Below are 25,652 nucleotides of genomic sequence, written 5' to 3'. Positions count from 1 at the left end.
TTGTTAAACTTTGTAGTTCTTATTCTTACAATACAACTAATTTTAAAATTGTGCTTAAATCTGACTGTGATGTAGATATACTGTGGTGTTTATGTGTTACTTTTTCTTGGGTGGGCTCCTAATACTGTGCATAATAGTTAGATCCTTTGAGTAGTCATTGTTAAGACTGTATTAGTTTCTTCAGGGAAATATCCAACTCGAAGAATCAACAGATGTTTTAAGTATAATAGGATTTGCCTTATATCTCTGAAGTTCTATATTACATCTAATTATTATTGTATGAAATATGTAAAACAGGTATGTCAAGTGTATATAGCTCTGGTCTGTAATTCAAAAATGATTTATAGCCTCCAGAAGCCATTATTTGCACTTACATATATGATCAGTATAGAAAGCAATAAAATGTTTAAGTTATAAGGAGTTGTTATTCTAAAAATTGCTTAATAAACCATGTATCTAGTATCATGCTAGCTAACAATTTAAGTCATTATTAAAATTGGGCATAGCTCAATAGTCAAAACACTTGTCTAGCAAGGTTAAAGTCCTGGGTTTGATCCTAGCAAAGGAAAAGTGAAAAACTTCATTATTTGTGCTATGCCTAAAAGAAACAAACACATAAGAATGGAGACTGACTTATGTTTGAGAGAGGTTTTATTTGCTAATGCAAATAAATGCAGAGGTTTAGAAATACGTTATTTTATATATAGTTAACATATATACAAAAGGTTAAAAAAAACTGAAGGGAAAGTTGAATTGTTGACATAAACAAGAGTGAAAATTCCTGAGTTTTTCAAAGGTTAGTATACAAGGTTAATTTAACCTTGTTTCACAGGAAAATAAAGAACTTTTTTTTAAAGATTTATTTATTTATTATATGTAAGTACACTTGTAGCTGTCTTTAGACACTCCAGAAGAGGGCATCAAATTTCATTATGGATGGTTATGAACCACCATGTGGTTGCTGGGATTTGAACTTGGGACCTCCAGAAGAGCCGTCGGCACTCTTACAACCACTGAGCCATCTCACCAGCCCAATAAAGAACATTTAAAATGACCATTTGCATGGTCATGTCATTGTAATTACTGTGGTTTTATGACCTAGGCTCCGTTTCCATCCCCACCAAGAAAGGGGGTTGCTGAGCTTGAAAACCTAGTCTAAATACGAAAAAATAATACCTACATAACATTAGAAAAGTTCTCATTTTACAAAATGGTAACAGTGAAGACTGATGTACACCTGTATACAGAATCCAGGAGAACACGGATTAAGAATGAGATCATGTTGGTAGAATACTTGGTAATATGCACAAAGCACTGGGTTCAAGCATCAGCAGTACTGCATAAACTGGGCATGATGGTATGTGCCAGTGATAGTATCACTTGGGATCACTAGCTACATAGAGACTTTGAGGTTAGACTGGGATACATGAGTTCCTGTTTCAAATAAAATGACCTGAAAACAAAATTCATTAGTTGCATATGATTCTTCACTGAAAGTGAAATACTTAATGTTTGAGGAGTGAGGCATTATTACCACTTGATGGCAGTATTAATCAAAATTTTACATTATGGCTTTAGGAGTAGATAAGATTAGGTAGTTTAACGCGTGTAGTTAAGGTAAATGTAACAAAGTTATTAATGGAGTAAGCTCAAATTATTTTTAAAAGGAGAGCACACTTCACTTGCCAGGCATATTTAGACAGACTTTTCAATCTTGCAGGTTTCATCTCCATACAAAGTGAAATGATGATGCTGTGACCAGTGGTGAAACGAGGGTTCTGAAGCAGCTCTGTTGAGATGTTCTCTACATTTCTGAAGGAGGCTGTCTGAAGCCAGCGTCACTTGTTAGCAGTCAGTTATGGCAAAGGGACGTGAAGAAGAATATCAGTAGAGTTTAAATTCATTTACTGTGACAATTATCTGTCATTATGTAGTCCAGGCTGACCTGCCTCTACCTCTTACGTGCAGGCATGAGCCACTGCAGCCAGCTTACAGCTACCCTTTCTCTATCAGTCCGATCTACTGTCAGATACTAAACTTTATTGTTCTTGGTGGTATATTTAAGATTTAATTAAGCTGTAACTTGATAGGAGAAAGATTAGTTACATTAGGAAAAGCAAATAACCAGTCATTTGACACTTATATTTGAAAGAGAATTTTATAATATTAAGGAATATATACCTTTTGATCTTTTCTTCTTTTTAAGGACCACTAAACATAAGAGGGTATGTTTTTTTTAAAAGAATCCATTATTTAATACCAAATTCGAGTTATAATAACAGAATTGACCTATAAAAGAATGTCATTTGCCTCAATGTAGTGTGTTTCAATTTGTCACCCCTGAGAATCACAAATAGTCCAGAAAAGGCAGTGCTTTAAAAAAATAAAAAGGCCTTTAAGTAAAAATACGAAAATACAGTGTTTATATTTTAAAACATGATTTACATATTCAGCAAGTTTTAAACTTCCAAATGTGAAACAGTCTTGTGTTATTATAAATTGTCTTGTGAATGTAACAAAAGCAGTTTACTTGACAGTGATATTGATGATGCTGACATCCTCGTAAGGCTTATCGGTTTTGGGATTGACTTTAACATTAGAAATCCTCTGCACAACCTCCATTCCTTTAGTCACTCTTCCAAACACGGTGTGCTTATTATCAAGCCAAGGCTATATTGGAGATAAAAATGGAAAATTTTGGTAAACCCTAATTTATTAAATCACATCCACTGAGTGAACAAACAAATGGGAATTTAAATGTCACTTAATTTTCGTACATATTTATAATAAAGTGCAATACTTTGACAATGAATACTCAGCTTTAAAATTGTTCTGAGTTTATATAGAAAAGATAAAAAGTTATCCTGTAGTGTCCCTGGGGTATTAGACTACCCACCACAACAGAAAGATGCTAAGGTGCCTTGTAAAAAAGGCATAGTGCTCACAACATCTAGCCTAAGTGCCACCCTATTGTTAAATAGTACTGTTTAGGAATTATTAAGAAGGGAAAAAAATAGCACAGTTTTCCTTTTTAAATTTCAATCTGGTTGCTCAAATCACTAGATGAGGATATGATACAAAAATTGTCATTAATTTTTATACTATTTAGGCCAAAGGGAGTTGGAAGATATTTACCCAGTAGTAAGTTACTTTAAATGGTTTGAAAATAAGACTCCGGATGTTTTCCAAAGAAATGTCTCATGAGAAAGCAAGATAGCCTGGAATGGTTTAAGAAGACTGTACTTCGGCATAATTCAAAGGTGCATGGTGGCTTTACTACTTAACTTGATTTCTATCCATTACTGAGAACTGGGAGCACCAACACTGAAGTACTGTGAATGTTGCATTAGACTACGGAGCCTGGCAGAGATTTACAAACCTTTTTCCTTTACTGTTTGGTGTATAATTTAGTTGACACTCATACTTTTTCTGCTTTTGGAAAACTGTATAAAAAGGAGCTACGCAACCTTACACTGAGTCTCATGAGGACTGCACTGCGACTGGTAGGTTGGTGTAATATGGCTCAACAATAAAGTTTTTGTCTAGAATGCCGCTGATTATGACTTACACTCTTAGAGACAAAAAAAAAAAAAAAAAAGGTGAAGATTTGGTTTTAAAATTGGGAAATTACAATCTTAATTTCTCTAATCAAAGGATGAAGCTCACATCTACAACCCCAGAATGTGACAGGCTGATGCTGAGGTAGGAGAACTAACTGCAGGTTAAAGGCCAGGTTGGGCTTGCTTATATATATGATTTTGTCTTAATAAAAGTAAAAAGCACTAAATATTCGAAGGATGAAGAAATTGGCCACTACAAGTGAAATAATTTGTTCCAGCCTGTAAAAAGTTAGTAGTGGCAGACCGGAGATGAAAGTCAAGTACCCTGAACATAAAATATCACACTGCCTACTAGACAGAAATAGTGTTTTCTAAATTCAGTTGTTACATAGTTTAAATTTTCACCTTTAAATTCTTTTCATCTTCCATCTGGACAGATATAATAGTACGAGAACTGAATAATGCAGATACCCAGTAAAACTCACATTGTCAGATGATAAACTATTAACCTTAATTTATAGATAATGCATTATACTCACCGTTGGTACTACTGTTATAAAAAACTGGGATCCGTTCGTATTTGATCCAGCATTGGCCATGCTGAGTGTGTACGGTCTGTCATGTCGTAATGTTGAGTGGAATTCATCCTCAAACTCTCCTCCCCATATGCTTTCTCCCCCCATACCAGTTCCTGTTGGATCTCCTGTCTGAATCATGAAGCCCTGGTAACAGAAAGTATAAAAACAATACCTTATTTTTTTTTATATGTAATCTGGGTATATGAAGTGCAGTTATCTATCAAGAGAGATTTGTGGTCAGTGAAATATTCCAAATTCCTTAAATTATTTCATGACTGTATTAACCACATAGTAAGTTTGGGTGCTAGATTTCCATTGCTGAATCACTATTTATTCAACTACTGAAACAAAATGCAAATATCTTATAATGCATTATCTTTCCTAACAGTCCCCAGAAAGTTACAGGATTTATAACTTTAAAATCTTATCCAATTGCTCTCATACTCGTCCCTTTCTATTCCTCAAATACTGTGGCGTTCCTAGTGGACCATTTTTCTAATTTCATCAGAGCTTTAGTATCTGATATTTCCTTTTGCCATTTGTAACCTATCAGTAAGTTAATCACTGTGCAATGCTATGTGTAAAATGCTGGGACCAAGCTCACTGTTCCTCAGGTTCTCCGAGGTTGCATGTCATTATTGCTCTTCAATTTTCCAGATCTATTTCCTTATTTAGCTACTAGGTCAGTATATATCTCTTGACACACTCTTTACATTCATGACCATTCACTCATCTTGGCTTCTACCATCCATTTCTGTCTTATCTTTTAATAAAGTAGTATGTATTAAAGAAGAATTCATGAGACTTAAGCTCCTGTTATACAGTAACATACTTTCATTTAAATCACACGAGATGCATAATTTACCTTAATTATACGGTGGAATGTGTGCCCATTGTAATAACCGTTTCTGCTATGAACACAGAAGTTTTCCACAGTCTTGGGACACCTATAATATATTAACAATACGAAATTATTGAGGTTTTTTTTTTTTAAGTTCTTAAGTTCCATTTTCTAATGTTCTAAAGATCTTCTAAACACATCAGGACAGTCCTTCATAATCCGGTCTCAGGATAATGACAGTGGGAAGTGCAAGAGTGCATTCTCATGGTCTGTCTTTACACCACTGCTTAGTTTGATGATAATGGCATTTCAAGATCATTTAGCAGTTTAAAAACCCAAAGACAGCACCTTAATATACACACATGCAGCCAGGAATGGTGGTACACACCTTTAATTCCAGCACACAGAGGCAGAGGCAGGCAGAACTCTGAGTTCAAGGCCAGCCTGGTCTACAAAGCAAGTTCCAGGACAGTACGCAGAAGTAACCCTGACTCATCTCAAAAACAAAAACAAACGAAAAAAAGATACACACATGGTAATATCTATTTCTGGGAAAAAAAATCTTCTTATAAAAACAACGTTATAGTTCAGTGATTCCTGCACTTATTTATAGAAATGGCATCTAAGTTTAATCAGCTTTAAGTGACAATCATTCACTAAGAATATGAAATTTAGTCTATTACTCATCTCATGAAATTATTTCCTGATTTTTTTCATTATTTCACAATACCTCTCAGATCTGAGGATAAAAAGGGGAATCAAGAGAGTCTTGCCTCAAGTACTCATGCAACAGGTTCAAAAATGTATATTTACCAAGCAGTTGAAAAAGGACTGTTCAAGAATCTGTAACTGCTTACTTCTTTACTTAGTACCAAATTATTATATTCAAAATACGCACTTTTGATTGAGAACATTATAAAAGACATTATCTCTTCTAGATCCAAGAAAGCCAGAGATAATCCTATTATACTTGGTATTAATATTTTACAAATTCTAACTCTACAGAAGACTTTTCTCTTCTTTTTTTTTTTCGGTTTTTTGAGACAGGGTTTCTCTGTGTAGCCCTGGCTGTCCTGGAACTCACTCTGTAGACCAGGCTGGCCTCGAACTCAGAAATCTGCCTGCCTCTGCCTCCCAAGTTCTGGGATTAAAGGCGTGCGCCACCACTTCCCAGACTTTTCAACTGTAGAAATATTTTAAAGTCCTTATGTTGTTAATTGGAATTCTCTTTTAAAATTGTTGATATTTAACAAATACCAAAAAAAAGAAAAATTATTATCCCTACCTGAGGAATTTGCATTGGAAGTTGTCTACAAAAATCCCCACAAACCCTATCTGGACCTTCAGTTTCTGGTCCCAGTGGTATACACTTATGTACTTTACAGTTCCCCTCCACAGTCTGCTGGTGACTAAACAGGGCCTTGTGCATAAACTGTCCTCTCACTGGCAGCACTACCAGAGCCAGCATATTTTGTCCTCACAATAGGCTGCATTAAAACTGATCTCTGTCTCTAGAAGAGCTTAGATATCAGAATGTTAAGGATTAAATGTTTTATGCAAACAAATAATTCAAAATTCGTGAAAGCAACAAATGTAAGTTATACTCCAAATTGACATTGGTATTCGTAAGACAACAAAGGTTCTACGCACTCAACAGGAAAAAGTTTGATGTGAATGTCTCCCATGCTTGTGTGGACAATGGCACTATCTGAAACTCGCTTCGGCCCTTCAGCTTGAGTAGCTGCCATGACTTCTTCTTTAGAAGGTTTCTCATTAAAAACATCTCTGTCAGAATCTGCAGTTTTTGTATCTTCCGGCTCTCGTTTGGTAAACTGAAGAAAGAAAATGTGAGCAGCTGAATTAAACAACTTACCAAGTAAAATCTCACAAAGAAAATTTTACTTCTTAAGGGAAGTAAGAATTCACAAGAGACCCAGGTTAAGCTCAGAAAGCAGGAAAGTAAAAAGGAACCATGGGCTAGAGAGGGGCATAGTAGGATACAAGTGATATGAAAGGGTAAAGGGAGCTTTAACTGTGGAGAGGGAGAAAGTCAATACCAAAGGAGAGGAAGAAACTTTTCTATTCACCTACAAATACATATATAACACACGTAAGTGTATGTGTATACATGTATAATTCACCTACAAATACATATATAACACATGTAAGTGTATGTGCATACATGTATAATTTACCTAAAAATACATATATAACACATGTAAGTGTATGTGCATACATGTATAATTTACCTAAAAATACATATATAACACATGTAAGTGTATGTGCATACATGTATAATTCACCTAAAAATACATATATAACACATGTAAGTGTATGTGCATACATGTATAATTTAAAGGAAGTTGTAAATTTTGGGATGCCAACGCTACTCCCAAGAACCATAGTATGTGTATACATATATAGTTTAAATGAATTTATACAATTTGGGCTGGCAGTGCTATCCCCCTGTACTGGCTGGTTTTGTGTGTCAACTTGACACAGCTGGAGTTATCACAGAGAAAGGAGCTTCAGTTGAGGAAATGCCTCCATGAGATCCAGCTGTAAGGCATTTTCTCAATTAGTGATCAAGGGGGAAAGGCCCCTTGTGGGTGGGACCATCTCTGCGCTGGTAGCCTTGGGTTCTATAAGAGAGTAGGCTGAGCAAGCCAGGGGAGGCAAGCCAGTAAAGAACATCCCTCCATGGCCTCTGCATCAGCTCCTGCTCCCTGACCTGCTTGAGTTCCAGTCCTGACTTCCTTTGGTGATGAACAGCAGCATGGAAGTGTAAGCCGAATAAACCCTTTCCTCCCCAACTTGCTTCTTGGTCATGATGTTTGTGCAGGAATAGAAACCCTGACTAAAACACCCCCCAAACTATAGACTTACAAAAAAAATCTCAGTACCAGATACAAGTTGTTGGTCACTGGAGCCCAAGAAAGCACCCAAACAGTATAGGCTATTGCCACTGCCTATGATTGCCTCTCAGGTTGAAGTTAAGTCACTTAGGACACAGGAGAGGATCTGAGCTAAAAGCCTCCAGCCTAAGGGTGAGCTTTCAAAGTACTGGAACAAGGAAAGCAACCAACAGTTCGACCTTGCTGTGACACTTAGGATCTATAACAATGCTCAGCATGCATGACATCCCTAAGGGTGCAATAGTGGCACGCATATCTTGGAGGAGCCAACAACTGTCTAATTGCACATAAGGCTCACACAAGAGGAGGGAAATCATGTCCAGTATTGGAAGCCCAACTTCCTGAGGTAGGTGGTCATGGATCTTACAGGAGAACCTTAAACCATCAATTTACAAAACCAGCATAATTTTAACTGTATTCTAAATACCTATCCTTATATCTAAAGATAAGTATAGCTGTCATTCCAAACAAACAAACAAACAAACAAGCAAAAAAAAACCTTCTCTTTGCAACAGATGGAAATCATAAAAAACCACTACCACTACAACAAAAATGCAGAGAGCAACTGATCAAATAGTGTCCAGCTCCAGTGGATACATCTGCAATGTAAGCCTTGTACCTAAGGCTGAGAGCATGGAAGAGGGGGAAGGGGCAGTAAGATTTTAGGAACCAGAGGTCAGGAAATCTGCTATAAGATTATAATTCCCAGAAATGATAGGGCAGCATCACCCATGATATCTTACCAATATGGCTATCTAAATAAGATCTGAAAAAGCACAGTATCAATAGACATGCTAACATGGAATAGGGAGGTCTCTCAGGTCCTCAACCTTAAAGAACTGCAGGCAACTGAGGAATGTTGAAAGCAAGAGAAATAGTCTCCCCCAGAGATGAATCTCTAATTGGTTATCCAATACCAATTAGCTCTGAAATCATATACATGCAAGTAACATTAAAAGCACTGTATTTATACATTTATGCATTTACATAAAGTATGTGTGTGTGGGTGTGTATATATATATATATATATGAAATAGAAAGGGGAAAATGACATAATCATATTTTAATTGAAGAACAAGAGCAATCCACATTGTAGGGACCATTTCCCAACATAAGACAGGTAAAGCATTCTCAAATGGGATACAGTATCCTTTGGGTTGAAAGTCTTTTGGTTACACATGTAACAAGGTAACTAGTATTTCCCATAGTTCATTAGTCTTCTAGTCATAGCCAGAACTTGTTACTTTTCACAAGCAGATGACCTACATATAAAATATATTTCTGCGATTTACTAATTATGTCACTTGGACAAAGTAAAAAATTTTCATTTTCTCACCAATAATTGGGATTTATGAATGTATCATATATATGAATTTATAAAATACTTTTATTTCAAAATATTAGATTTAAAACAGAATATAAAATTCATAAGTATGTTACTTCTAAGCCTTGTTTAAGGATGCAGATATCTGATAACACTGAAAGAAAATTCATGTTCCCTAAATGAAACTTTTGAATAAAAAATTCTCTACTTCTTCAAATATTAAAAATGAGCATGCATACTTTAACCATCTAAAGTAAACTAGGGAAAGCCAAATAATAATAACCAAAATTTTTTATGAAATGGATAAAAACATTAGTATATATCAAGAATTATCTTTTATAATTTTAACTTCATTAGTAGCTAAATTATAGGTCAAAACTAGATCAACTCTTTTCATTTAGCATAATTAATGAGGTTTAAATTATGATTCTGAAAGGGTAAAAAAAATTCTCATGTTAAAGAATTTATCTATGCTAGGAAAAAGACTAACTAGGGCTGGGAAACTGCTAATGTTATAAGTTTATCAATTATGTTAGCTTGAACTCCTCCCAGAGGCTTACAATGCAGAGACATCAGAGTGCACACTCCAACAGGTCAGCCATTTGATTAAACTTTATGCACACAGTGAAGCCACAGGAGTCTCTATTTATTAACTTTAAGTCATCTGGAGGAAGAAAGCAGTGCCTTAAGTACCCCCATTCTCCCAACACAGGTTACTGATCTGTACCCCCAAAACATGTTGCATATGATGAGAGGCATCGGAAGATCACAGGCAGGCGCTTATGACTCAGTACTCAAGGTAAAAGATTTTGAAGCTGAGCCTTTAAGTAGAAGTTGAAAAGAAACATGATTGGAAGAAAGAATAACTAAAAATAGTTAAAATAATAATTACTACAAATAGAATAAATCTAGTCCAGTTAGTGTAGTAAATAAAAAAGAAAAAGGCTAAGGCCACAGAGGTGATAAAAGCCAGTAATAGACAACTGGGAGTCCTATTAGATCTGAGAAAGTTGTTTGTAGTGTAAAGGATATGATGCTAGGCGGACTGTGTACCTTACACTGTGTGCCTAACGGGAGGGCCTGTTGATAAGTCATTTGGAAGACTGAGTTTACCCCATCTTAGTAATCCCCTCCCAGTGCTAGGGCCTGAGCCCAGGGCTCTGTGTGTGCTGGGAAAGTAAATGATCACTGACAGCACTCCCAACAAGTGACAGCAATAAGTGACTTCTCCAGAGGAGGGGAAGATCTTCCAGGAACATACTGCTCTACTATAGTACTGCTACAGTGAGTGGAACGTCAAGGAAATCCGTAAGTGTATTCCATATGCGCATAGATATGCATATGTGCATACACGTCTAAAGAGAAAGTAACTGTATAAGTTCTGGGAAATTAGGTTCACGTGAAAAGTTGAAAAACAAAACATCTACAAATCAAAAGTAAAAACTGTTGTAAATACAATTATGAACATAATTATTAGTTTCTTACCATCTTGGCACAAATAGTAATAGAAGTCAGATTGGAAAAAAATTAAGCCTAAAGGGAAAGGATGCAGAAATACTTAGAAATCAATTCTTAGTTTAAAATTCTACAATATTAGTGCTGTAGGCTGGTGATTCAGGTGTTTAGGAAGTTTGCTATCACTGCCTACATTCTCTAAGAAAATAAAACTCCCAGCAAGGCTGGAAAGAACACTAATGTAATGGCCATCTCTCCAAGAGGATCACATACCATATAAAAGCGATTCTTTTTGAAAGATGTACAGACTATTGTTGGGTCAGCTTGAATATTCTGAAGAACAGGGTTTTCAGAAGCTTTCATCTCTATGGTAGCTGCAGCTCGATGCTTTTTGGCTATTCCCTGAAACAAAGCCAGCTGCATCACTCTAATGTTTTCTTGCTTGCCTAAGATCCGCACACACCTGAAAAATACAAATAAACTTAATCTAATACAACTGCCAGAATTAGATTGAGAAGAGAGCTCAGTGGATAAGTTGACTTACAGGCCTGAGGAATGGAATTTGGATGCTTAGTAGCCACATAAAACCCAGGTAGGCTTACCATAGTCCCAGTGCTTTTGACAGGATCCACAGGGCAAACTGGCTAGCTAGACTTGGCAGTAAAATTATTTAACATCAACCACTGACCACCTGCATACATGTGCAGACACATCTGTACAAATGCATTTGTACTATACAAACATGCAAGGAAAAAAGACCCAGAAAGAATTCCAATCATAACAGCTTGACATATGAAAATGAAAGTCAACTATCCTGGATGAGGTGTTTGATTCCGCGTGTAAAGGCAATTGCTGCTACACCTGCCAACATGAGTTCCATCCCCAAGAACCACAGGGTAGAACACGTGAGTTGGAGCCACTGAGTTGTCTCCTTGACTTTTACGAATGCACTGTGGCATGGGCTCCCCTACCCCAAAATAAAGAAACATATGTAAAAATTTCAGACAACTGTTTTCTATACCCAAAGGTATCTTAAATCTCTCTCTACCTAATTGTCCCCACAGTATTTTAAGTTGGTAGGTATTACTAGGTTAAAAAAATCCAATCATCAAGAAAACAAAAGGCTACAGACTTGGATACTTGCAGCATTCATATAAAGAACCTGGTAAAGAGCAGTTACACATCACAAATGAAGGACTCTTAAGATCACCAATAAAGGCAACCAAGCAAGTGAGGATACGTCAGTCACATACAAAAGGCAAGTAAGTACATGAAAGATGTTCCATATCATATATCAGGTAGAAAAACAAACAAGAACCTAGAATATATTAGAAAAGCTAAACCCAGAACACTGATGGATACTAAATGCTTGGAGCAACAAGAATTGCTATTCGTTGGTGGGAATGCAAAAGGCAGCACCTTGGAAGACAGTATGATGGCTTCTTATAAACCGAGCAGGGGGAGGGAGGAATGGGATATGGAGATTTGTGGAGGGGAAATGAGGAAAGGGGATAATATTTGAAATGTACATAAAGAAAATATCTAATAAAAAATAAATAAACAAAAGGAAAAGGAAAAAAACCTGTTACCATAGGATCCAGCAATTCAGCTCCTTGGTAGTTTTCCAGGAGATGAAAACTTACACACACACACACACACACACACACACACACACGTAAATGAAGCTTAGAGCAGCTTTACTTAGTATAAATGCCACTACTTGGAAGAAAGCAAGATGTCCCTTACTGGCTTGCTAAACAGGCAATTAAGTTGTTTTGTAAAGACAATGGGATAGTACTTAGTTTTTAAAAAAATGTGCTATCACGATATAGAAAGATGTAGAAGAATTTCAACTGCTATTATTAACTGAAAGAAATGAAAAGAAAGAGAGAAAGAGAGAGAGAAAGAAAGAAAGAAAGAAAGAAAGAAAGAAAGAAAAGAAATTAAATGAAAGAACATGAAAAGGCTAATTATCGAGTGACTAACATGTGATACTCTGGAAGCAGAGAAACCAGGAGAGAAGAACAGTAGCAGTAAGCTGAGCACGGGGGCTCACACCTGCATGTAATCCTCACTAGTGTAAGATCCTGTTATAAAACAACATCAACACCCAAATAAATAAATAGAAAGGTTAGCTATAGTAGTAGTAGTCATGCCAGAAGTTACAAGATTGAGTAACGAACAGTTGAAGCAGAACACTTTTGATATAATGTATAATACCGAGGGAACCTTAGTGTAAACAATGGGTAGACTTTATTTAGGTGATGTGCTATGTCAATGTAGGTTTCTATTACTCTGCATGGAGCTGTAAGAGCTGTCAGAGAATATATGGGAAAACTGTACCTTCTCCCCTATTTTGTTGTGAGCCTACAACTGCGTTTAAAGTCCTATTAAAGATAAAACAGACTTTGGGGCTGGGAAGATAGCTTAGTGGCTAAAAGGCTCTGGGTTCAGTTCCAAAGGCCGCAGCCTGTAAGCACAGATCAGTAACTCTGCTGAGGGGAGGGCGGGGAAAGGCAAAGGCAGGCAGATCTTTGGAGCTCACTGGCTAGCAAGTCTAGCCAAAATAGGTGAACTTCAAGTTCAGCAAGAGACACTGTTTCAAAAAAAATTAAGGTGGAGTGCAATAAAGACCGTTAACTTGATTTCTGGCACGTGCACACACCCACAAATAAAGCAGAGCCAAATCAACATTAATACAATTATTCCTCTTTACCAATGGGTTCTACGGCTTAGACTCAAACTTCAGACTAAAAATACTTTGTTTTAAATCATCTCTACTGAACATGTATACAATTTTTCCTTGTCATTATTCCATAAACAATATAGTACAACATGTATTTAGATAAAATTTATAATATAAATTATGAGTAATCTACAAATGATTTAAGTATAGTAGTATATGTACTTTATATGAGGGACAACTTGAATATCCTTAGAGTTTGGAATCACAAGGTATCCTGGTAAAAACCTCACACACACCAAAAGTTGAGTGTAAAGTTTTAACCTGTTCCTATTATTATAACTCTTTTACAAGCTTTCAATGATTTTATATTACTAAGAACTACAAGATTAATCTATTTATATGTAGGAATGTACGGAACAAGAAATTTTCTCAAAATATTCTTTAAGTTCTTTTGCTTCTATTCAGACATAGTATCTGATCGTAGATACTCTGTACTAACACCAAATGGGTTATTTGCACAAAAGACTTACTGTGGTTTTATGCATTTTAGCCCTGCCTTTATGTCTAGCAGGATGTGATGCTGAATTCTGTGGTTAAAATATTTGGCAACATTTAACACGAGCCTGGATAATTTAAATCAATAAGCAAAACATAGACTGAACCTTGTTTTTTTTTTTTAAAGGAAGAAAAAGAAGAAAAACTGCGTTTTCCCCCCCAACTTTGAAATTATGCATATCTTCTTTCCATTTATTTTATAAACACGAGTGGAAACTTTTTACATAAGATTATAAACAACTGAGAGACCACAGAAAGATCCAGTCAAAACATTTGGTTAAGTTTAGGCTTTTGGGACCTTTCCTCTCTCTTTGGAGCAAACAAGACTCTCATTGTTCCCCCAATGGGAGAAAGATCCCCAATAACTGCATTTAAAATACATAAATCATGGAGAACTTACCGATTCGTTTCTACATTTATTACTTTAATGCCCAGCATCGTTCCGTACAGCACAAAGTGTCCGGTTTCATCAAAAACGATGTTAACTAATCTCACAGCATCCACTTTCTCCAGCTCACGTTCTACAGCCATTCGTCGGCCAAATTCCATGTCTGGTAGTTGTTGCCTCATCTGCTGCAGTTCAGTAAACATCTAGGAAATAAGCTACGCATTAACAACATAACTACGTACATATATACTCACACGTGCATATATAAATTTAAACTGAGCACTAAATAGAAAAGGAACACATTGAGAGCCAGAAAGAATTTGTATAGTCACATAATTTTAGAGGCATTCTAAATCCTATGAACAGGAAGTTAAAGAAAACTTCAATTGTTGACTTCAATCACAGATAGTTTAAGCCCAATGTGGGTTGTTCCTGGCTGTAATTCCCTCAGTCTAAATTCAAAGGCAGCAGCACTGTGAGCTCTATGCTAGCCTGGCTACACAGTGAGTATAATCCAGTCTCAAACAAAACAACATACAAACAGCAAATCTGTGCTTCAGGTGTGTAGCTCACTTAAGGGTTAAGTGCTCAAGGCCCTGGGTTTGATCCCCATCAGCCCCTACCCCCAAACACACTATACTAATAGTTATTAATTTTTCTAACTTAAGAAACAAACACACTAAACCAGTTAGATTATATAACTAGTGCTTTCTTTACAAAAATGATATGCCTGCCCTTTAGGAGCCTCAGAGTAGCACTTTCAATGAAACAGGATGCAATTTACATAAGCAATTAAAATTTTTAGTAGGTATATCATATAAGGCAAAAAAAGTTTTTTTTTTATTCAACCTACTAAACATAAAATATTACCATTTCTATAACAGTTAATAAATAGAAAAACATTTTTCTATTACTGCTTTGGAATATTCTATGTATAGTACTTTTGGCTTATGTCTATTAGGTCTAGATACAACAAGGAGTCAAGTTACAAGGCAGCTGGACCTGCTAGTCTATGCCTGTAATCTCAGCATTTGGGAAGATGAGGCAGAATAGCCTGGGCTACACAGGAAGTTTCAGGCCAGCATAGATGACAGGGTAAACCCCTTTCCTCACCTCCCACAAACAAGCAAGCAAAGTGAATCACTTGAATAGTAGCAATTCATAACAGGCGACTCAGCTACATATAGCCTGTGAAATCTTGTATAAGAATCACGAAAACAATATATGATAAATATTAAATTTTGTTGAATAACTTTTCAAAAAAATTACATCTGTATGTGTGTCATGTATATTTATGTGGGTGCCTGTGGAGGCCAAAAGAGAACGGAATATCTCTTGGAACTGGAGACACAGGTAGCTATGAACTGTCTAACATGGGTACTGGCAACTGAATTTGGGTCCTACACAAGAACAGTAAAGCCCTCTTGACCAATGAGCAATCTCTCCAGCCCTGTTGAGTAACTCTATCTTGCTATATCAAAATTAGGACATCGAAAACTGTTTCAAGTTATTTCGATATGAGCAGTTAATTAATATTAGATGGATATGTTTAGAAAACAATGATTTTTAGGGGAACCCTTTATAGCTTGGGAATTTGGTTTACTTTTGATATTTAATGCACCATTTTCAAGATGTGGGTTACATCATTAATACTTTGTGTTAGTACTCCAAGAAACTTACAGAAGATAGGATCTTATTATTCAGCATTTCAGACACGTGGAACATCAGACAGTAGCTAACACTTTTATTATGGATGATAATAAGCTAGACTTACATCTCATTTACTTATATAAGTTTAATGTTTATGTTAACTAAAATCTCAGTCTTTTCTAGACAAAGGAAGAAAAATAAATATACAGAACTACAAAAACAAGAGGTATCTTAAAAGCCTGAGTCATGACTACATGATCTTAACAGTTCAGCGTTCATGTCTCTAGGTACTGCTTATTTATGTGCCCAGATTTACCTAGAAAGCTGGACTACTTTTCAGTAGTGGGAGACTCATGATTATTTTTGCTGAAAACTTACTTAGCTTTCAAGATATAAGTTCTACAGACAGTCATCTATTCATATAAATACATTTCACAAATATCCAATTTGGTAAACGCCTCGATAGAATCTTTTTACAATATTCTGGCATTCACAGCTTGGCCTCTATGATTCACAACTGCACTGATACATGCAATGATCCTGAATATCTCAGCTAATAAATACTAACAGATAAAATCTCACTTTCAATCTCTGTTATACTAGACTAGTTAAATAGTCTTAAATCACTGCAGTTCTTCCACTCACTCTAGGCAGCCATCTCCCAAATCCAAAACCAGCCCTCTGTGGAGTGTGGAATTGCTCATCTCTATACACACATTTATACTTAGGTTTGGTGTTGCAAATCATTAGTTTTACTGATACATGGTTTTCTTTTGCCACATTCTCATTCTGAATCCCAACTTCTGTCACAGCTTTCCTTTTCATCTCTGCTTGTCACTCAATCCTATCACCTCAACAAATGCTGAGAACAATAATGAAGCAATATCACATGATCAATGTAGAGAAGAGCATGAATGCGAGATTCAAGACAACTGAATTGTATCTTTAATGTGATAAGAGAAAATAATCAATATGTATCTATGTAGAAAAATATCCTTTATGAAACAGCAAAACATAACGACTATTAGAAAAGTAAAATCTGATTTAATTGCACTTACACTTAATGATTCATCAAAGACCCTCATGAGTTTTCCAGTTAAAAACCTGAAAATTCTAACTTTTCTGTCTGATCCAATGGTTGCTATTTTCTTCCCATCAGGTGAAAAACATATGCTGGTTGGATATGCCTTACACTTGGCAAATTCATATAAGTCTGTGTCTGTCTTATACTCCCAGTTCACATTTTTAGGGAATTTATATTCATGCGGCGGTCCAGTCCAGTACTCAATCATTCCGGATTTGTCAGAAGACACCACTGCTTTGTAAACTGGGTTTAGTCTTATTTGAGTAAGAGGGGATACATGGAGTTTGTCAAAAATATGAAGTGGCTGGTTATCTCCACGACCATCATAAATGAAAATTTTTCCTGTACTCTTCTCAGAAGCAGCAACTGAAGATATGGCATCTCCTGGGCAATATATCCACTCACATTGTCCAGGAAAATAGCTAAAGCCGTTACAAAGTGAGAAGGAGAAAAAGGAAGGTCAATACGATAAGCATCCCTCCATAGCCTATCCTTCATATCAAAACACTCTGGCCAACCTTTAGGAAGTTTGGGATTCTTTGCTGAAATGTAAAAGACAGGGAGGAACTACTCAGAATAGATACTAAATTTCTCTTTACTCTTTTTTTTCTTGCAGTACTAGGAATTGAATCCAGGGCCTTTTGCATAGTAAGTACTCGCTCTACCTCTGAGTTATGCCCAGTCCTGAATTCCCTCTTTCTACTATCATCAGTGTAACGATAACTATGATGACAACAAACCACAAGAGGAGAATTGTATACTTATTTTGGTTGGGTAGTTAGGAAACTTAATCATATCTGGATCTTAAGGTATTCTGAGGCATTGAGTATCTAACAGTATATATGTAAACCTTTTTAATAGGTTAGCATGTAATAGTATACTTTGTAAATCCATGCTTGGGACATTTATAATCAAAATAGTTAGATTCTGACTATTTTCAAAAGAAAACTATTGCCTTATCTTGATATTAAAACTGTAAGCATTGGACATGCTCTATGACGAACAATGTGCAAAAATGAACTTGATGTATTTAGTCTACATTCCAGACTTTTAATATTTGTTGTCTCCTGCAAAGTAGTCAATTTTAAAGTTACAATGTTATACCAATCACCATGGTGTTGATGCTCAAAACCTTTCTTGAACTCTTCCTTTAGAACGTCTATCAGTTCTGAAATAGACTCTTTTGAGTATTCTCAAAGAGCTAATGTTCAATTATTTGTTATTTTCAAAAATAGCAAATGCCTGGGGAAAGAAGCTGAAGAATAAGACCAGCAGGTCGAGCTAGGTAAATCTAACAAGCACAGTAACACTGGGTATCTTCTGTGGCTCATAAAAACCTGCTTACAAAACACGTGCCAAAGCTTAGATCTGATTTATATACACACCATTCAGTCCATAGCAGGACTTTTTATATAGTCTTTAGGACTATTGAAATGAGCTACATCTTTCCAAATTTAGGACTAAATAAGCTCATAAGGATGGGTGCCTAATCTAAGGAGCCCTTGCCCTTATCTGCCATCTCCTGTCTTCTTTAACCAAATGAGGAAATGTAGGAAGAGAGCCCTCATAAGAAATGAAATTGCTAGCATTGAATCTTAGATTTGTGGGATAAAAGCTTGTTTTTTAAAGTTGTGTAGCTTAAGGTCTGTGGTTATTTCTTTCAAGCAAAGCAAGTTCCCAAACATTCTGATATGACTTTTAAATTGATATTAATTTGGATATAGATAGTTAGTTTGTTATCTTTTAAAAAGTCATGCTTAAAACAAGTCTTATTTCTGTACTATTCAGCCACATAAGTTGAATATCAGTATCACTACACAATAAAGTTTAAAATCAATATAAATACACAAGTTTGTATCTTCAAAGTAAGTATAATATAGCAAGGAAGTTATTCTATCGGCAGTTAGGCTGATGGGTCTTCATCCATTCACTAAGTGGTATTAGTGGATAGGATGAGTCTCTGTTGTGATACTACTTGAAAATTTCAAGGTGGATCTGAGTTCGAGGCCAGCCTGATCAACCAAACAAGTTTTAGGATAGCCAGGGCTACAGAGAGAAACCCTGTCTCAAAAAACAAACAAACAGAAAAACTTGAATGAAAAAATCAGAAGCCTCCAAACAACACATGGATGTTCCCTGACTTTTCCATGTAAACCCACAAATGGTAAGATAATATATTCTGCTCAAAAATAGCCTATAATATGGTAAAGTTTAGTTTACACTTACTTTACTAAATTGAACACACACACACAGACACACACAGACACATGCTTTACAGAAATCTTACCCAAGCTTCAGCATGTTGATCATGTCAAAGTTCACTACATCAAACACCTTCATTGCTTTATCATCACCGACAGAACAGAACAATGCTCCCTCAGAGCTAACTGCAATACTCTCAATAATTCCTATTTCAAAAAATAAAATTAAAACATTCTGGTCAATACAAATAACATAAAGATCCACGACTCAAAGAAAAACAGCACAATACTTTAAAGAAATTTTAAAACAGTACAGCTTAAAAAATTATAAAGCTCTTACCAAGGTGACTACGAAAATGTTTAACAAACTCAATTCCTTCTTCTATTTTTTTCCAAAATTTAACATGTCCATCATGACTGGCAGTGATAATAAAATCTGTTCTGTATACATAAAAAAATTTAAAGTTAACTTCCAAAACAGAACTGAGTAATGTTAAAGCAAACATTGACTGACACCATTTGACTACTTCAATAATAGGCTTTTTGCTTTTTATGACAAGTTATCACTATGTAGTCTAAGCTAACTAGTTTTGAATTTCTGACCCTCCTGCTTGCTCCTGTCTCTATGGAGCTGGATTTATAGGTATATCCTACCACCTCCAGTTTGGCTTTAATTATTTTGACTTTGTTTTTAAATTTTCCTTTACAGGCACCATTATAGGAATATAAGCAATTAATATGAACCTCAAGAGGTAGGTTCAGAACTGAAAAAGGATTTACCGTTAAACAAACAAATAATGAGTTGGGCCTGGTGGTGTAAACCCAGCTACACAGGAGGCTGGAGCAGGAAGGTTGCCTAGGCCATAAAGAGGGTGCAAAGCCAGCTTTCACAACTTAACAAGGGAAATCCCATCTCAAAACAAAAACAAACAAAGAAAAAAGGAAATCTCCGTTGGAATCATTAAACTTTAGTATTTATTACTAAAACTACCCTGAACAGTCTTTTAAGGAGAAAATTTTCTACGTTTCAGAAGACTATAAACACCCAAACTACTTTCACATATAAAAAAGTCCAGCATAAATTTATTTCATATTATTCAATGTATTTTAGTTAAGAATCTAAAGATTTAACAATTTTTTTCTATCACACATATAAAAACTGAAACCATTTATTCAGCACAGTGCATATATAGTAAGTATTTTATACATACTAGTACTTTGACAACTACATTTATTCACACTACACCACATCCATACACGGTGAATAGCTTTAGATTTACTTAACCACAAAAATCACAGAGACATACAGACACAGACAGACACACACACGAAAAACCAGAAACAAAACAAAACAAAAAAACAAAACCAAAAAACCAACCAAACAAAACACAAGAACAACGAAACAACTTCCTGTTAAACTCTCCAGCTTGGGTTAGAAAAGCAGTGCTAGCATCTACCAGTTGCTTTATACATTAACAAACCTGAACTGCATTTGGCCAGATAATAATTATCCTATTATTATACTATTAAAGCTTTATGTCTCAAATGCAATTTGTTTTAAGAGATCAAGAGTAGACTCTTCTAAAGTCAACTTGGATAATCCCTGTCAATATAATCTAAGCCCTAATCAAAGCTCATTCATATTTCTACAGCAGCTGCCTGTTCTCCTTGTTCCTATTTTTGTCCTATTTTAATGCATTAGTATGGCCAACGTGCTCCTTTTAAAAATAGAAATGTGATGTTACTTGCTCACAGGTCCAAAATCCAAATAAAGAACAGAAAGCTAGAATTTAGCATATTAATTTTTTGCTTTAGCTTCTTCTGCCCCTTACTCTATTCCACAGTTTTCTCACCTATAAAATGAAAAATTTAAGATTCTTAAACTATTAAGATAAATGAGATAATTAATGAAATATAGCTCAAATAGGATCTATACATATCATGAGCTAAAAAATCAGGGGACCATTTTTACTGTTATTACCATTCTTTGAAATGTCCTATACATCCATTTTGAAGGTCCTCTGATAATTCCAGGAGGTTTGAGTTACATTATCTTCTCGATAGACACCAAAGAGGCCAACTTATTATCATTTCTATCTTAATACACTTTCTTCCTAGGAAAGCTCTGATAACATAATCCAGCCATTACTGATTTTTATCATCAAATATACATACACATACTAGGATGTTCTGTCTGACATATTTATTCTAAATAAGAAAACATGCAGGGTTTTGTTTAAGTAGTATAGAATTTGCAAAATTAAATCTATGAAATCCCCAAATTACTTCTGTAAATCCACTCATAATTGAACCTTAGATTTTTTCTGAGAATGTATACTATGATATACTTGGGGCTGGAGAGGCAGCTCAGTAGTTACGAGCACTGGCTGCTGTTTCAGGGGACCTGAGTTTAATTCCTAGCACCTATATGACAGTTTACAGTTTACAAAGGTCTGTAATGCTGATTCTGAGAGATCCATTGCACTCTTTTGGCTTCTGTAGGTATCAGGCATGCAGGTGGTGCAGAAACACATGCAAAACACTCATGCATATAAGATAAATGTAAAATGTAAAAGACAAAGTATGACACACTTACTTGGTACATACCACATGTGTGATAACATCTCTGTGCATGTAACTGCGCTCATACATGGATGCACTGGGGAGATTATCAAGGTAGACTCTTTCAAACTCTAGAACTGGGGGAGGGGGTAAAAAGTATTTTTAGTGAATGAAATTAACATGATTATTTAGAATTTTCTAAATTTTTATATTACCTTCTACATTTTAATTTCTTTCAATAAACATATGGGATACAAAAATTCAGTATTTGTTAATACCAATTATAACTCTTGTTACTTCTGAAGTTACTATGTCAGGTTCCCTGGGATTATATAAAAACTGTTTCAAAGACTTTATGTCTGTTGCAGTGTCTGTCAGGTGTGTGCAGGCAGGAACCCAGTGAGGCCAACAGAGGATGGTGAATGAATCTGAAATGGAATTCCAGCTGGGTTATGAGCTGTTTCCTGTGGGTCCCGAGAACCAAATGCAGGTGTTCTGCAGGATCAGCAAGGGCTTCTCACAACTGAGCTTCTAGCTCCTGGTTCAAAGGTTTTGATAATTGTGAGCGGTTCTGGCTTAATATGAGTGTGTAAATATAAAGCTTTATGGAAATAATTTCTATAACCATATAGAAACTAGTAGTAAGTGTTAATTTAACAAAAGCTGACAGCTATTTGTAAGATGTATGTTTAAAGACACTAGTCCTCTATTAAAGAGTCAGTATAAAGACCTGAAACATAAAAACAAACAAAACACTTAGATGTTTATAGCTGAGAAAATCCTAGCAAATCTAGTTGAGTGTCTTTCAGATAGTTTTCTAAAGTATAACACCTAGAAAAATGGAAAATTGATGAACATCAAAAAAATCTTAATTTTATGATGAGCCATGATCAATTTTCCTAGTAAATGCAATTTTTAGAAAATGCACTGTTTCAAAATAAAAAGATCAAACTAAGCTGGCAAATTAAACATGACCAAATCTTAGGTTCTTGTTACTGCTATATGGCACACTCAAAATTATGTACGACAAATTGCTTTTCAATTTTTTTTTTTTTTGCGTAATAGAATCCCCATTTTTATATGTGCCTAGTAACATTTGCTTAAATAGCCTTTCTTGGGTTCTTGTAGTAACAGTAAGGGTTAGGACCAGTATTTTGTGATAATTAGTACATATACATATACATGTATATATATATATATATATATATATATATATATATACACACACACACACACACACATACATGTACACATACATACATACATATTCTTAAAAAGTTTTCCTTTCTTCCCTTCTTCAGCTTTCAGCTTGGAGCTAGGTATTAATTAGAATCACAGCATTAATTCTAAGAACCCAGGACAATGAAAATGAGGGCCATATACTAGTTATTTTAGGGCAGGACGTGCCTAGGAACATTTGGAGTCACACTAATCCTGGGTTGCTTATTTTGTCATTTTCATAAAAGTGGTGCTCCATTATCTTTTTAATGCTGTTGTTTATTGGAATTTTCTGTAATGAGTATTTTCCTATATTCCAGCTTGCTTTTGTTGTTCGCTAATTCATTTAAATGTATTCAAGGGAACACGCACAGAAAGAAGAGAAAGACATAATTATTTTCCTTAGGAAATAGTTTATTTTAAGACAGGCAAGATGACTCTGAGTAACGATGCTTGCCTCTGGCAACCTGAGTTCAATCTTTGGAAGCCACACAAAGGTAGATGTAGAGAACCAACTCTACAAGGCTGTCCTCTGCCCTCCACTCCTGTACTAAGTATAAGCGTTCCCACCTCTCTGGTCCCACCAACACACAATAATAACAGATAAAATATTAAATACAGCTTAATTTGGGGCAGATAGAAGGCTCAGAGGTTAAGAGTACTGGCAGCTCTTCCATCTGTAACTCCAGTTCCAGTGATACCCTCTTCTGGACTCCTTGGGTACCTGACACCCACATGGTATACATGCCTGCAAAACACCCTTACACACAAAATAATAGTAATAATAATAAATGTTTAAAAAATAGCTTAACTCAAAGTACTGTCAAACAAGCATATATCATTGTGAAAGTATACACACAAAAGTCTAATCTTGCCTACATTTCCAAAAAATTTAAATCACTAAACACCTGTCATTTTAGATAAAGTTTTACATGATATTTTTGTAACAATTCTTTTATATGTAGTTTCGGGTCCCCCCCCCCCCAAACTCATACTTCATTGGTTGGCTTAAAAAAAAAAAATCTGGCTAAGGGAAAAGATTTTTCACATGATATACCTATTCCTGTCCCAACTCTATTGTTCATAAGACACTTGTTTCCTATGTCAGCATTTCAATGTTTGGTTTTTCTTTTGTTTTGTTTTCCTTCCTAAATTATCCTTCCATCCCTTCCATTTAAGCAGTTCTTGTAGTAATATTTAAGTGAAATAATAACAGCACAAATGTTATAAAATATTCATTTAAATTTGTATGCAAAACACTGTAGTAAGTGTTGGAGACAAAGTGCAAGATCCTTGTTCTTACATGCTTAGTCTAGTAGTGTTCAGGAAGTCACGTGAATAAATACACAACTACAAAAACTAGTAAGTGCCACGACGGCAAAAGCAGGATTGGGCAGAAAATGTAAGGAGCTAACTATAAGGGTGTCACTATCCAATGTTCAAAAAGCGCTGCACCTAAAACCTAGACCTGTTAAAAAGCTAGCATAGTTAAAGGAGAGAAATTACTCCAGATAGAGACACTTCACAGTATCTGGAAAGGAATGTAGAGGAGCCCTTACTCAAGGACAAGGTAGGGTTTTGAGAATGGACAGAATTGGGAGTCCTGCTTGGGGAAGTAAAGAGAGACAAACAGCCTCATAATCCATGTTAAGGTGTTTAATCCATGTTAAGGTGTTTGGGCTTTGTTCTGAAAATAAAAGGTTTTAAATAGTTCCACAGTCAGAATTGAGATTAACGCGTGAGCAAACGAACACACACACACACACACACACACACACACAAGACATTTACGAAAAAGTTCCTAGAACAGCCTTTAAAACAGTAAATGTTATCTCTTTACCAACCTTTAATATTATAAAATCTTGTTATTATTCACGTTAGTGGCAAAACTTTACTATATTGTCTCGAGTATGGCTTCAAATCCAGCTAGCTTAAGCAACTTCCCCTGAGTTTGAAAATTCATTACTAGACGAGTCAGGGTTCAAAACTTAAGTCTTTATGATTCTGAGAGCTCCTTCCCACACCTGCTCAATCAATATTAGGAATTCCAACTTCACACAGCAGCTATGAGGTCAATAAAAGCATCCAAACACAGAAATACAGGCAAGCACTAGTTTGTATCATCTCTGACAGTCAGGAATCAACGGTGTTACTTTTTTTTTTTTTTTTAACACGCCATACTAACACCAATTCACTCTTTAGGGAGGAAATGCAGTAAAGATCGTCCGTTCTAAGTGCACAAACCCACAATCTCACTCCCGCCCGCGGGCGTGCTTGAGATCAACCCTCCCACTCCGCCGGAGTAGCCGTCCAGCTTGCTCGCCGGCTCTCCGCAGCTACCTTTCCTCTTCTTGGCAAGGGTTGCCTCCACCGGTAAAGGCCCGACCCAGCGCTCTTCATTGTCATCATCATTTTCTTCGCTCCCCGCCACTGCCAGGGCCGGTTCTCGCTCGCTCAGTTCCGTTTTTTCTGATCCCTCTGGGTCTCGGCGCCTTCTCCTCCTCAGCTGCGAATCGCTCCCACTCTCGGTCGCCATGTTGTCCGAGGCGTTAGAAGAGACGCGACGACCGAGTGAACTAGGTTTCCCCGAGCCGCGGCGCAGCTTTTGCTCGTCAGCTGCCGGAAGCGCTTCTTG

The 25,652-nt window shown here is 36.0% G+C and overlaps 1 protein-coding gene across 1 annotated transcript; it reads right to left on the bottom strand.

Moving 5' to 3' along the window:
- Positions 1–139: 139 nt before the first annotated feature.
- Positions 140–25,574, bottom strand: Ppwd1 (peptidylprolyl isomerase domain and WD repeat containing 1). The gene is made up of 11 exons (XM_021179995.3): positions 25,358–25,574; positions 21,834–21,936; positions 19,578–19,678; positions 19,324–19,444; positions 17,011–17,458; positions 14,315–14,505; positions 10,947–11,136; positions 6,630–6,811; positions 5,004–5,085; positions 4,100–4,282; positions 140–2,670 (listed from the first exon to the last, which is right to left on the bottom strand). The coding sequence occupies exons 1-11, from the start codon at positions 25,551–25,553 to the stop codon at positions 2,527–2,529; spliced, it is 1,941 nt and encodes a 646-aa protein (XP_021035654.1). The 5' UTR covers positions 25,554–25,574; the 3' UTR covers positions 140–2,526.
- Between the last annotated feature and the right edge of the window lie 78 nt (positions 25,575–25,652).

Source organism: Mus caroli, unplaced genomic scaffold (assembly GCF_978045245.1).
Source record: "Mus caroli unplaced genomic scaffold, Mus_caroli_1 scaffold_15, whole genome shotgun sequence".
In the NCBI taxonomy this organism is placed as follows: Eukaryota; Metazoa; Chordata; class Mammalia; order Rodentia; family Muridae; genus Mus; species Mus caroli.
This window is presented reverse-complemented; position numbering and strand designations above follow the sequence as displayed.